The 14,637-nt window shown below is 44.7% G+C and overlaps 2 protein-coding genes across 2 annotated transcripts in view; one reads left to right on the top strand and one right to left on the bottom strand.

Moving 5' to 3' along the window:
- T265_07666 (hypothetical protein) overlaps positions 1–14,637 on the top strand; it is a gene marked incomplete at both ends in the record, with an annotated part of 23,548 nt that extends 8,911 nt beyond the window's left edge. The window contains 5 exons of the mRNA XM_009173239.1: positions 4,218–4,386; positions 5,436–5,503; positions 11,791–12,018; positions 12,104–12,209; positions 14,032–14,637. Of these exons, the coding sequence (XP_009171503.1) occupies positions 4,218–4,386; positions 5,436–5,503; positions 11,791–12,018; positions 12,104–12,209; positions 14,032–14,178 (718 nt within the window). The remainder of the gene's footprint in view (positions 1–4,217; positions 4,387–5,435; positions 5,504–11,790; positions 12,019–12,103; positions 12,210–14,031) is intronic.
- Positions 6,638–6,883, bottom strand: T265_07664 (hypothetical protein; the record flags this gene model as incomplete). The annotated part of the gene is made up of 1 exon (XM_009173237.1): positions 6,638–6,883. One exon carries the CDS (start codon positions 6,881–6,883, stop codon positions 6,638–6,640), a length of 246 nt encoding a protein of 81 aa, XP_009171501.1.

The raw sequence follows: 14,637 nt of genomic DNA, 5'->3' as shown, positions 1-14,637 counted from the left end.
GTGTATTGTATCACCCAACCAAGTCGGTCTGTACAGAGCTGAGAACAGTCAGCAGCACTTTTCATGAAATCCTGTAGGGTATGCGCACCCTCAGCATTCCATGAATGAGTTGAATCCTTTGAATTTCAGACCGGTACACTTGATCGGCTGTACTTAACTATCAATTAAACAAGGTGTAGCACCACTCAACAGGGTTATTGTTTGTTGGTAGTGTGAGGAGATTTGGGATTTTTGTGGAGATTTCGTCCTGTAAGTGGAGCCAATCTATGCTGAAAAGGGGAGAAGCACAGTACAGCTGTTTCATCCTTATTGGGAATCATCAGTAGTGCGCATCTCACGAAACTCCAGGAGGTCGCGGGTTCGAGACTCTTCGGAGTTTCGTGAGATGCACACTGCTGATGATTCCCAATAAGGATTAAAAAGCTGTACAGTGCTTCTTGGCTTTTCATCATTTATTTGCTTCACTTACAGGAAGAAATCTCCACAGGGTTATTGTTATTCACACGGCCTGGGGTGCCCTCTCGGGCTACAACGTCTCAAAGGAAAGCACATGCTTCCAATTTTTTTCACGAAACTTGTTTTTCTCCACAGAAAAGGGTTGTAGGCTCACATTAGTTTATTGGATTTTCCGTTTTCCTGGGTTTCACCGATCGCTTGACGATGCTTCCCGTTTGCTGTTCTAATCGGTTTATCCGGTGTTTCGCAGACTACTTTAGTAGTAACTGCGGGCAAGTTCCTTTCGCCATTCGAATTTCTTCTCCCTAATGATCCAGATCGGAGCGATGGAAACTGGCCCCCGTGCCTAACCAAAATCGACTCTTTAGTCTGCAAACATTTCAGGATAAATTTTTTTAGAATTTTCACAATTGTCTCTTTGTTACTAGTTTCTTTTGTTGGGAACTGGTTAGTTTAATGCTCTCTGAGCTTAGTAACTATTGTAGTAGCTCCCACCATCTTTCGATGTTTCCAAGGTGATTTTTCACGGATTAGGTGTACGGGTAGTTGCGTGATGTGTAGAATTCACGTTCGAGTCACTCTGGTTCTGAACCGTTCAAACCAGAATGATTTGAATGCGAACTATCACAGATTGTCTAGGCATCCATTTCTACATCAATTCGGGGCAGTGGATGCCCCCGCAGACTCCACGTTTCGCTATCCTCCCTTAACGTTCGACACAATGATTTGCAAAGTATGGGAACCAGGTGATTAATAGCCAATCGATTTTATCTCCCATTCGTATCTCTTCGCAGATTGTCCGAGCGTTTGAATGTGTAAACGCTTCAGAATGCTTGCGGTAGATTAGCATGATGTCCTATCTGCACCTGAAACAACTCAGTAAACTCTGTCATTGAATGACTGTGAAGCACCAGTGTCAACACTGAAGTTGTTGTGTCTGATGACGGTGATGATCCGTTTCTCTACCTCATGAGCAGTTCGTCATCATGCATATGCCGCCTGTAGCTTTGCACACTCTGGCTGATGGTCAGTTATGATCTTTTACTGATGACTTGTATAAAGTTCTGGGACAAAGACCGAGTCGAGACACACGAAGTTTAGCTTGTCTGCATGATTCCATGCGAAGCTACCTGGTCAGTCAAGCGCCCGGATGAAGCCTGTAGCCGTTATTCGGCTGAGTTATCAGTGTTGTGCTGTACAGCTTGTCACGAAAAGTGGAACAGAAAAGTGCAAGTGGTCCTGAATAAGATCACTTCGATGGCGAACTTCGAACCAGGTTTATCAAGCAATCCAGGCTCTTGGACCAAGTAAGGTTGGCGGGTTAGGTTAGCGGGATGCACTCCGTCCAATACCACAAGCGTTTCGGTGTACACATGTTTTGTAGTCAGTCGTGGAAACTAGTGACACGAACACCTGGTGGATTCCAAAAAATAAGTTTAGAGAGAGGTAACTGAGCTCCTTTCTAGACAAACTCACGTTCGCGGTTTTCTACCAAACCACATATTTCTAACCAATCCGTAAGTACTGTTCTGAGAATTTTATGTAGTCTATGATTTTCTATGTACTAACATGCGCTTGACTCCGCTTTTCAAACACTTTCAGTACATTCGTTCAGGGGAAGTTCGAAAACCGCTCGAGGCGGTCTCTGCACACAGCCTGAATGAAGACCGGAGCCGCTCCCACATGCGTACTTTGATCTGTTTGTCGGAAGAACAACTGAAAAGCGGCAGGTTTCCAAGTTGGTTTCCCCTTGATTACATAGCCATCCCCGCCACCTGTATATTAGATTACGTAGATTACCAGTTTGGGAACTGTAACGCAGTAAAAGACGATCAACTTTGTCATCATAAGCAAGTATCTAACATCTCTCACGTATCTTCAATTTTTTTCATCACTCATCAATTGTTAAAATTCACTGATTGATCACAGTTTATTTATTGATGTATGCTAATAGGTGTACTGTTTTGTAGTCGTGAATGTCATCGATTTAAGTCTCCCGCTGTTCATGAGCCTTCTGTGTAGGAGACCAAGGACCACATGGTCACACGAATGTACATAGCACACCTGTCTTCGCCTTCCTTTGAAAATGCATGTATGTGAAATACTGGGCTCGCGATTGTTATTTGTGATACTGCTATTGGACAGTGTCATCTGCTCAAAGAGTCGGTTCGTCCGGTGCCACTTTTTCTCATAGTGCCTGAGTTTCTAATTGGCTTGTTGCACCATTTTATTGTCTCACGTTCGTTGCAAAACAACTGCACCACATATATGTTGCCAAAATAGACAACAATGGATTCGATATGAAACCCGACCATTCCTTGAGCAGTTCTACAAGAAAACTGACAAGTTGTTAGTTGCCAACTACTTGGGACTATTTGCCATATTCAAGCCTGAAATCAACTTGGCTGGGAAGATTCAGATCAAACTTTTCCCTTCTGACCTGATTCACGCAGGCACCTGCTTGTTCGATGTTGCATTTAGCCTGTCCCGATGAAGGACACTGAAAGAAGTCACATGCATTGGGGGTTAGGAATCACCTGCGACCAAGTGTGTTACACGATAGGGTTTTCCGAAGGTTGTTCCAGAATTGAGTGAGGATCTAGATGGTTGCACTCCATCTTGCATTCATCTTGCTTCCCTGGTTTTAGTGTGCTATCTGTTTAGGAATGAGCAAATGTATCTGCTTCATGAAATTATGAATGTTGTTCTGGATCACCGCATTCGTGAAACTGAATTGGCCTGCACTGATTAGGATGTGTACTACACATGCCGGAGGAGCGTCCGTTTCACAGAGTTTTTTTACCGGCTCTGGGTCCAGTGGAAGCTAGGTGAACCGAGGGGTGGACCATCTTGATCTGGAAATGAAGTATAGAAAACAACACCCAATATACTCAGTTGAGTTGACAACTGCCGTGTCCCCGGATGAGGACTCCTGGATTTAACTCACGAGTGTTTAGAGGCACTGGCAGGTGCAATAAGTGGTGTTCGTGCATCAAATCTATTGCCGTCAATGCATAGCTGCTCAGTTTTCCGAACTAATTAGTCATTTTATCGCCTCCAATGAGTGCTGTCTTCCACGCTGTCCCATTTTCCGGTGGTCGAAGCTGTATCAGCTCGAATCAACGTATCCTTGGTACATGGTTTATAGCTGATAAACTCGACTAAACCAACTGCACTGTACATCTCTACACAATGTTCCTGAAATTGAACTCAAATTGTATGCAATCAGGACAATTCATTCTGATGCTATTGTAAGTGGAACAGGATTCTGCTTGTCTCACAACCCCCAGACATCATTCTTTTTACAATGTCCTCGGGAGAATTTCAAATGGCCAGCATTTATTTCGTCTGCAACACGATGCGATACCAGTTCTCCAGCCAAGTATTATTCCCAAGCCCTGCAAAAGATGCCACACGAGGTTACCGTCCAACCCGTTCATTGTTCGGATCGGGTGCATCCACTGGTTGATTTTTTTTCAAAAAAAAGGTTGTTCCAATGCCACCGACTCGGTCCATCTTTAACCCATATCCCATTTGGACCTGAATTGCTCGGTGAGTACCTCGACTTTTCAGTGTGGTGGACAGGGCATAATTCAACGTGTTATCCGGCTGTCACTCATCCGATGCCATCTTTCTCCAAATGAGTGACTTCCCACTTGACTCTGTACGGTTGCATTACAAAGCGCCGGCTTCCCTACGCATTCTTATTCCCATTTAACAGACACAGCAAGGAGTGTGATTAACGAGGATTGCTGTTTTAGGAGATTGCAACTGTACAAACATACCCTCTTGTCATCTAGCATCCCGTCACAAAGTGTTCTTGTCCATCTCACAGCTGGTCTGTTCCACTACTGTCCGAAGGCAACACTGGCAGATCTGATCATGCACACGTTGGAAGATGACATTACAGCCCTGTTCGGTCCTCCAGTGGTAAGTGGCCTCCGTTTTTTTCTTATCTCGCTTTCTGGACCAACAACGTTGCGGTTTTGCTGGCATCTACCGAACCCTCCTTTTACGTACGGAACGAAGTGGCTTTACACAGTCACAGAATGAACGCCATGGTGCTGATAGCTTGATCAGGACAGCCACACTCTCCCCCTAATCCTAAAAACCTTAATTAAAACTTGGTGTCGGTACACATTCATGCAACGCTTGTGTAGCACCATTCTTCCACTCGGCTCTGACCACATTTATGTATTTATGCAACCGGCACAACGCTACTTTGTGCCAGACTAATATCTATACCGCGTTCAATGTCTCATGGATGGTCTCGATCTTTGAAACTTTTGGTCGATCTGTGAGCTCTTTCGAATTTTACGGTTGGCTCTCGCGACGCAAGACAACCCCATTGTACCTATTTTCCAGCCTAAGGTTGCTTATTCTTATCTAAAAAGTTCCTTGTTTGCTTGCTAACACAGGCTTACCGAGTGTTAGCTACGTGTTAGCTGCCATATAAACGCTCTATTACTATACTACTGTGACCATATTCAAGAGGGTATTCACTAGCAAATTGGTCTTGAATTTGTAGAGACGGTCATTAATACAATCTTAGCTCACCAGCTCACCTCTGCTTGGCTCATTCCCATGCGCCTTCTTTACTCCTATCAGTTGCTTATTTTAGGTGCTGTAAGTGTGGCCTACCTTCCAGACTGGGATCCAAATAACTCTCCTTGTACTTGGCTAGAGACGCTGTAAGTTACGGTGGAAAACTGAAATCAATGGCGTTCATTTTGCCAGTTTCTATCCTAATCTCCCGACCGTGCGTTGGAGATGCAGGCTCCTCTAATGTATACACTATCCTAGGATCTTGTCGCTCCCCTCCTGCAGTCTTTGTCTTCTTCACACACCTGGAGATTTCTTCAAATGACCTGGTATGGTTGTATGAATCACTGTTGAAGGACGCGCTTCAACTCTACTGTCAGCATTGATGACGTGTTCATATTGCTTGCTGATTTTCTCGAGTCCGTTCTTTCTTTCAGGCAGGCGATTTTGATCGTGCCTGCTTCGGATTCGCGGAGTCAGTCTCTCAGTTGCTCTGCTGTGAACAGTGAGTTTTCTTCCCGTAACCCTTTCACAACATTCTTATCCACATCGCTCACCTCTGGCGTAGCAGACTGGGCAGATGGGGAAAGCTATATTATGGTCATCATCGACATCATGGCTTCAGTGTTCAACACCGCTGCTTCACTGCCCTACTGAAGTTGATATTTTCTCTCAGGATACCTATGTGTAATGGGTTCATTATCCTGTATAGCCTTTTCGGTAGCTGGAAGCATGCACCGAAGTTGATGCCTAACTAGAAGGTAATGTGTGCATGCTCGTATTCCCGGTATTATCGCAATATAGACCAAAAACTAACCTGCTGTACCATGTTTACTTTGATTAGAGATGTCCTGACTACAAAACAGGTTTACGCTTACTACCCAATGCACGATGTCTTTGGGACTACGACAAATTAAATGCTGCCTAACACCAAACACTACGTACTGCCGGTTTGCCTTTAACTGTCGTTAGCTCGTCCTATCTAGGAGTTGCAGCTAACTGTTGGTGGGTTTCTGGTGACGATTGAAGCCTCCGTTGCTCGATATGCTCGGGATGAATTTTCTGTTTCTTATTAACTCTGTAACTGAGTCGCGCCTAAAACAGACTTGGGAAAATGTTTCATTGTCTTTTGATATTCCATTCCAAGTAGATCGTGTAGACCGATCGACCTCCAATAGAAGAATCGTGGAGCACTCTGACTCAGACGATATATTCGGTAATATGCTTCCACATCGCGAACCACTTTATCCGTGGTTTTAAAAAGTCCAACGAACGTAGTGTTTGAGACATGGAAGAATATCAGAGGTACTCGCAGATATCGTCATACGCAGACTGACTGCCACTGGCGATTTAATGTACCGCAATAAAATGGACGATTTTCACAGTCGCCGTGATTGCCGACCAGATTTTTACTCACAGACACCTGTTGGGATATCGCTGAATCTACCAACGGCTGACTACTGAAGTTCCTGACATCAGGGCTACCTTCGATCAGGTTACTTGGTGTGCTTTGTGAGACTGCCCAACCGGGGCGCTGAAATAGTTGATAAGCATCTTGGGGAATGCTGTGTGAACGTTCATTGAGTCACATTTGGGTCAGTGACCAGCTTTTCTCAACCTTTCTGGTCACCAGCGGTATCTACTGGATATACTCCTTTTTCCGTTCTCCGTTTTGCCGTCGCGGATCTTTGCGGGCGACCGACTGCACACCGTGACCTGCCGCACAGGTGACATTGAATCGAAATAGCTTGCCGTATAGCACTAGAGGTCCTGCTTTCCGACTCCAGCGACGGCGCGACAGTATTTTTCTATTTGGTATATTGTGTGTCGGTTGGGCGTTGAAGCCGGCTACCTCTTGCGGCTGATGTGCAACACCCGTGTGCATGTTGGCCACTACCTACGGATCATCCCACGCGTTTGTCTGGAGCATTGTGAAAGTAAATGCTATGACAGCGGAGCTGAACTTCAGCGAGTTGTTTCTGTACATCACCTTCGATGATAGGTCACATCTCGAGAATGCCCTGGTGATGACAACAAAGGTGTGCACTCTTCGTATTACTAGTAATGAACCGGTAAAAACATCATTCAACAGCGTGAAAAAGATGGCATCCTTGTCAGCTCGACCTCTGAGTAAAAGATGTAGCGACTACTTGCTGCTAGATGCCTTTCAGGATATGGCGCAAGACAGAACCCAGTGATATTCCGGATGTTTGAAAACATGTGGAGCATAGGTAGCTAGGGTACGTTGCTCGGTTGTTGCTGTGTTCGTGAAGCTCCTCAATTGGATCAATCCATTCGCGAATCCTAGTGAGTAAACCAACAACCTAGGTCTGGTGTTTTTTGTTTACTACCATGGACCTTCCAACTTTTCGGTTTGTGGTTACGGTTTCCTCCTTTTTTTGACCCTAGACGTCGCGTGTTGTTTGTTCCTTTGCCCGGATAATAGTCATTCCAAGTCATGTGTTCCAAGTCCGAAACGCCAAGTTGATCAAACACAAGGGTTTTGGTTGGAGTTACTGTGTTCCCTACATGCCTACTGAATTTTTCCAAGGACCTGTTCATAAAGAAGTCGTCTCGCACGTCTTTCTCAGGTAGTCACATTTTACTGACTTCGGAACATACACTGCCACAGCATTTCCGCTTTCCTTGCATCCGGCGTCGTCCTCATATCACTACATTCACTCAGCTGTAGTACCTTTCCGGTGCCTAGACAGGGGAAGCCGAGAGGCAGAGGTCGGGTTCGAACCACGGACCTTCCGGCCAGTAAATTCGCGCTCTAACCACTTGAGCCATCTCTCACTGCATTATTAGTACATACCTCCCAACTGTTTGCCTAGTTGCCTGATACTTTCGTTGTCGATTCTTGTAAGCTCCCCACCTAGTTGGTCTTCATCTGCTTAGCTTTCGAATGAACGTATCATGTAACTATTGCACTGCTCAACATCACCACTACCATCTAAAGCATTCATAGGCTTCCTGTATCTGATCACACTTTCTAACCGTAGTTCAAATCAGCCAAAGTGATCTCACTCTCGTGTTACACCCTCCCCAGGTTACAAAAAAGTAGCGTTTTCGATCCGGCGTGGAGCTTCTGCTCTCAGTTCCCTGTGGTTTTCACAGGTGACTCAAAGTTACGGAACTCCCCAACAGATTCGAACAGACAGAGCACTTACCTCGCCTGGTCGCCTACCCGAACGGAACTTTTACTGACAGAATTTCCATTGGATCTAACGAAGACAAATCTACAGTGAGTACAACCCGTTTTTGATAAGTATAATAACCTTTTTCATTCATATTAAGACTAGGAAACGGAGAATTGAACAACTTGTATTCACCTACTTCCGGACGTTCTAACTAGCTGACGTTTAAATCAGTAGAGTTCGGGATAGACCGCACACTTGTCACGTTTCTGTTTATCGCTATCAGCAACCGGTTAATCACTGTGTGCATTGGTCACGTATGTGCAGCCCAATTGGAATACTACTTGTGCCTCCGTAATGGAGCTCATTTTACACAAACAACCAACAGTTTGATTTGTATGAACGAACACGTCACGCCACCGTTTTGAGAAACTCTATTTGGGTACACCTTATTGATTATTATAGGTTCCACTCATACGTAAGGAGCTCCAGATAGCTCAGTGATTAAGTCGTCAGCTTACGGAGCGGAAAGCCCGTGATTAGAACCCAGCCTCAGCTCCTTGAATGTTCCTGTCTGGACTTGAGCAACCTGGCAGTATCCCAGCTCTCGTGCCTCCTTCCATTGGCATGGCAGCTAGACACCGAAAGAATGCTACAGCTGAATAATCGTCTTTACTATCAAAACTAAGCCGGAATATAAAATGGACGTGAAAACCTGGTTTCCATGTCACTCTAACTTGATCCCATTAACTCGCGCTAAATGGGTGCAGTATCAACAGTCCAAGAAAATTACCAGGCCATCTCAGCTTTTTGGCGCTCTTCAAGTTGGGCAAACTTTCGCTGGGTATTATCCACCAGGGATATTTTCTCCTATGACCCTTTTGCATTCTTATGGAGATATGAAATGAAAATAAAATAGATCGTTCAGCTGTAGCACCCTTTCGGTGCCTAACTGCCATGCCACCCGAAAGAGGCACGATGGCTGGGATACTGCCAGGTTGCCCAAGCCTAGGCATGAAAGTCGAGAGGCAGAGGTCGGGTTCGAACCACGGACCTTTCGGTCAGTAAATTCGCGCTCTAACCATCTCGAGACATCTGGAGATATGAATCTTTGGTTAATGATTTATTGATGCATTTATGTGTGCCACCTCTGATACATATGAATTCACAATTCTTCGCTTGTTCTGCTATTTTCGCCGGAAAACAATTTCGTGATAATCCACCAGTAAAATTACCCTAATGTCATCTCGCGAACTGAACGGATGGTGCGAGCCGCGTTCAACCCCAAACTTGTCTTGCCCTAGCATCCGTTAGTTGCTTAGAGTCCGGCTAATTTCGCCCTGTGTAAGAGTAAAACAAAGTCCTGATTTCAGACGTACAGTGTTTCCTGTCCGATTGGGGAATCACGTCTGTAAAAAATCAGTTGAGTCACAGCGACACTTCAGGTGGTTTCTTTAGGAGAGAATATATTGCGTAAAATGTGTGGGATTGTTGAATTTTTTTCGAATGCTTTTTAGATGGGTGTTTCATATGTAAAAGGAACACCGTGCACGCTTTCCTCTTTGAAAACTCTGACTGTGACACCTCTGGGGGAGATTACCTCTGGCAACAGGTATTACTGTACCGTACTCCCAAAATCATTGACAATGATTTCCATTTAATAAACCTCTGACTTATGCCTAGGGCCGTGTGCTTACTGGATACTTCCGTCGTATGACCTTCATGCTAGGTGTGTCTGGCATCCTAGCCCTCAACCAACCCAGACTGACATTGATTCATCATCCACATTATCTACTTCTCAATCATGTATTCCATGCGTGCCTTACTCGGCACCCCTCACGATTGTTGCCTGGGTTTAACCGTAGACGTCATCGTTTGTCGTTCTGAACTCGACTTTGTGGCAAGGCGAACGATAGAACTGCACCAAGTGTTTCCATTTATCGCTGGCAGCTCATAATATCTTTCCACGAGACAGCGTCATTCAACCTAAGCCGAAGTAACGGATCGTTCTTTGATGACCGAATCGGGATAAAACTTGGTCTTCCATGTACCGACACTGTGTTATGCCCGTTGTGTATATTTCTCCTATATATTCTCATATTTCATGCACACAAAATTGAAGGTTTTCATATTTCTCTACGCCTCCATTTCGCTGGATTACGTGGGACGTTCATCTCCACCCCAACTTAAAACTGAGGAAGTGAACTTTCTATGGTCAACTTCCCAACATTTTGTTTGATTCATTTTGTTACAGCGGCGGTCGAACAGCTTGTCTAGAAGTTGACGATATCCCTACAGTCCCAAACCCGAATCAGTTGTAAGTTTTTATACCGCGTTGTAGGTGTTCTACTTTCATGTCAATCTTCTGGTTTTCTCATCCTCCACTGTAACCTTTGATCAGTCTTAAGTTGCCAACAGCAATGAGATCGGTGACTGTTAGGGGCTAATTGCAAGAAACTTGGCATGCATTCAGAGGGCTCTCTGAAGCGCGCACGTTTGTCAGAGCCTTGGGAATCTCCACTCAGTCTGTTTCTCATCGTACACGAAGGAGAGTTATCAACTAGCGTCTGACGAAATAATGCCATCGCATAGGCTTTTGGACACCAGTCGGCCGACCAGTCGCGTGCCATCTACCGGTTCAATGTCATGCTTCTAATTCATGGAATCGCGATCCTCTACTTCAGACTACGGAGAAATTTAACCATGCACCATCTCCCAGAAGTTCTGGCCGTCAGCTTTTCGTTCGAGAATCACTTGTCAAATAGGCGAATACCTGAAGGGTGAATGTTGCACCGAATGCATCCTCTAACGCTTCGCACGCTTGCCTTGTCAGCTGAGTTAGTCGGGTAGTCGAATTTTGTGAACTTAAGTTTTCCCGGTAATTTTCTTTTATCTTGGAACCCTCATCCCGTTTTCTTACTTAGAAAACTGGATCACCACTCTTCCCAGTGTCCAAGATCAAGTGTCATTTCTATAGTTAATAACTATGTGGATCCATGGTAAAACGAGTACCTTGGACGAATGTTTCCCTGTTCATCAATCGTAGAGCTAGACATTTTGGTGAAATTTCGTACAAATGAAGTTCGCATCATGACTTGCCCTTTGTTATAGTACCTCTTACCTCCAGAAACCCTAACCGAAAGGCTGCGGATCGAGGCGTAGGGCCCACTGCCTTTTAGGAACTCGCCACTGATTTCCTAGTTCCTGCACCCGTTGAGTAGTGTTCTCAGTGACCCTTCATCAGTACATCTTCTGATGAGCCACTCAGGAAAGCACAGGTGCCATAGCGATGCGAGTACCGTGGCTGAACTGCAATGAAACCCAGGTGCTTCGTAAGCTATTATAAATTGTTCAATATCGTGGCCCATTCAATTCTCCGGGCTAATCTGTCCATACCTGTACGTTAGCGGAGATACCAAAAGGTGCCGTAAATGATTTCTTCAGTAGAGAGGTACTCCATAAGGGCTTACAATCGTCGATGTCACATCAGGTTCCTGACCGCTGGGAGTGGTCGATAGTTTACTGTTCCATATCCTATGGTAATTGAATTGTGGGACATCTAGCTTACTTTGCGCCTTGACCCGTTATCACCCGTTTCATGTTGATCACCCCTCCAACTCAACGGTTCCTTGTATGAACGCTTTCTCCGCAGAGCCTACGAAATTCAAGATCTCGAATTCTTCACGCCAGAACTCCTCACCCTTCTTTTACGCCAGACTGCGAGAGCTTCCAGTTCTGGAACTACCGAAGAACCGAGCAGTACCAGTCACATAGTCATGGTTCCTGTCCAACTACTTCTTGCTGCGTGCGACGAAGATATCTCATCTACTCCAGTATCCACCGCTTGCGAACCTCTGTGGTCATCTAGTAATTGTCACTTGTACGTTTTCTTATCGATTAGTATGCAGTCTATGCTTTCACTTTTTTGGAACTTCACAACCACGTATAATCCTCCACTTCTGTAGACCTACTAAACGGCTATCAGAATTGATCACTTCGGCGCACGTCGAATCGCTCCCTTGTACGGCCACCAAGCTGGCCACAAATGGCGGACGCTCAATTTTGTTTGTGGTAGGTCCACTTTTCATACCTTACATCAAGTTGACTAAGTTTGGAATTTGTCTTCTCGCTATACGGTAGCCCACATATTATTCGCACCTCTCATCAAGTCGTTCGTTTTAGAGCTTATTGTCATATCCAACATGTTCGTATGCGGCTCGTGGGGGCAATGCATATTGTACTGGCAACAATTTCACCAAATGGTTCTCGATAACAAGTGATTGCAACTGGTATAACAAAAAACTGCATCAGCCCTAGCGCAAAGGCCAATGAGTCAAACGAAAGAGCTGTACAACCTCGTGCACACCACACCATTCCGGTTCTAATTATCTACCGTCGAAACAGAAAATTGTACTGGAACGGAATGGGTCTAAGCAAAGGGGATTTCCGTGTTCTTTTTTTTCAATTTCACATCACCTGCTCTTTTTGCGAAAGTAGAATTGGAAGTGTTTATTTTAACATGCCCGTTTTGGGAAACTGAATATCTGCCGTATGGCCAGCGCCTATTGGCCACCGCTCCTATTATCAAAAGCTGAAGATCTCCTGTGCTAATAACAGTGGAATCAATCAGACTTTCCACAGATCTGAGGGTACCAACTTAGGCCATCACTATGTACGAGTAGGCTCTCGTCCCAATCATGGCTGTATTAGCCAAATTTCTATTCTGCAGAGGACGCAGATGGCATTCACTTGATGTGACGTTCCTCCACCCAGTTCCTCCCCATTCATTTGCATGAAATAGCGTATAGAGTTTTGTGATTCACCGAGGTGCGCCAGAAACAGTCTACCGTAAATTATGTGCTTCCTCAGATCGTAGATTGGGGTTCTACTGTCCCAGGTGCTCGTTATATGGAGCGGAGTTCGGTAGACCTAATTTCAACCTAATAATGGGTGACTGGTCAGTCGGATTACAGCTTCTTCTAGGTGATGTGCCAACTACCACTAATTATGGGAATGCCGTAGATCTTCACCTCTTAAAGGTAAAAGGGTGGTTTCTTTTAGAGAAGTATGCGAAATCCTTTCTACATCCTTCAGGCCCAAAGAACCAAGAGTGAGCATATCCGATGAGCAATACGATTGGGACTGGCAAGAAAAGAGCACTTCTCGTTAGGAAGTCATAAGCTGATTTACTGAGTCCGCACATTTGTGGCTGTTCAGAATCGGTCCTGTTTTGGTTGGCGAACGGATTCGGTGTTAATCGTTCCTATGGGTAGAAAAGGCGAATACTCAATGGCGCTTTAGGTAGGTGGCGCAGTGCAGTCCATTAAGTACTGTAGATCAACGGGTGCCGATTCCTCCACGACGCCAAAAACTGTTGAATCTCAGGCACAACGAGCTTGGAAGTCTCACTAGAACCAGCATAGCTGCAAATTGCCAAGACTTTGTAACCAATCACATACCACTTAGTCAGCATACATACAAAGCATTCCTTGGACCAACTCATTTCATTTGAAGGGACAATATTTTTTAAGCAAACTACGAAGCTTACATAGTTATACTCTGCAATTCAATTCGCATTTTGACTCGTATGTTAAACTGTAGCACTTTGCATGTAGATGTTTTTAGTACAGGTAAGATTGTTTCAGTTACAACCGGACTAAAATCTACCGTCTATGTGTTCATTGGGGTGTGTTTTGAGTAACTTGAAAGACTTCCAGAGTGGCTTACTTGTAGCTGGACTCCGATACATCCAAAAATCAACCACAAAACGTCTGCGTACAATAGTTTTACTGATTAACTTTTGTTCTCCCGCTTGACGAGGTAACTAGATCGGTGTTTTTCATGATGTACAGATGGAACAACCATATTTCTGTTCTGAACCCATTCGTTTCAGCTCTTTGAAGGTTCCTGTATGTGTCGAGTCTATTTGCTCGATTGTCCGGAAACAGATGGCTCCGTAGTGCGTGACGATGGGGAAGATGGAGTCGGTGATGCAGTAATGGAAGCTGGTGATTCAGATGTTGTAGAGAATGTTACGTAGACATCAACAACACTCCTGTATATTCCATACATTCACAGATAAACTATGTTTACATTTTTCGTTTTGGATTTTGCTGCCTTTGGCTTTGTATTTTGATCAACTGCGGACCAGCAACGATTACTAACAGGGTTAAAGTAGGTGGATCAAGGGCGACGCTGAACTGAGGGCTGAAAGTGGGCGGCTTGGTTACAAAAGTGAACGTTGTTTGAACGACCATGTCTTGAGATCTGTATACGTAGGATAATCCCGTAAATTTGGTTCACATTAACACATTTGAGAGTGCAAATATTGCGGTTATCATCCTGCTATCATGTATCACCGTAGTCAACATGCGGAATTTCAACATCATTTATGCTACCTATCGCATGCTACAAGAGCAGATGGAAAGCCAGATATCGAATGCAGTGCAAACATACAAACCAACGTTGTAATTTAATCGCCATCATCAGCTCTACGAGT

The sequence above is a fragment of the Opisthorchis viverrini genome (genome assembly GCF_000715545.1).
Source record: "Opisthorchis viverrini unplaced genomic scaffold opera_v5_189, whole genome shotgun sequence".
In the NCBI taxonomy this organism is placed as follows: Eukaryota; Metazoa; Platyhelminthes; class Trematoda; order Opisthorchiida; family Opisthorchiidae; genus Opisthorchis; species Opisthorchis viverrini.
The sequence above is the reverse complement of the archived record's forward strand: the minus strand, read 5'-3'. Positions and strand labels throughout refer to the sequence as shown.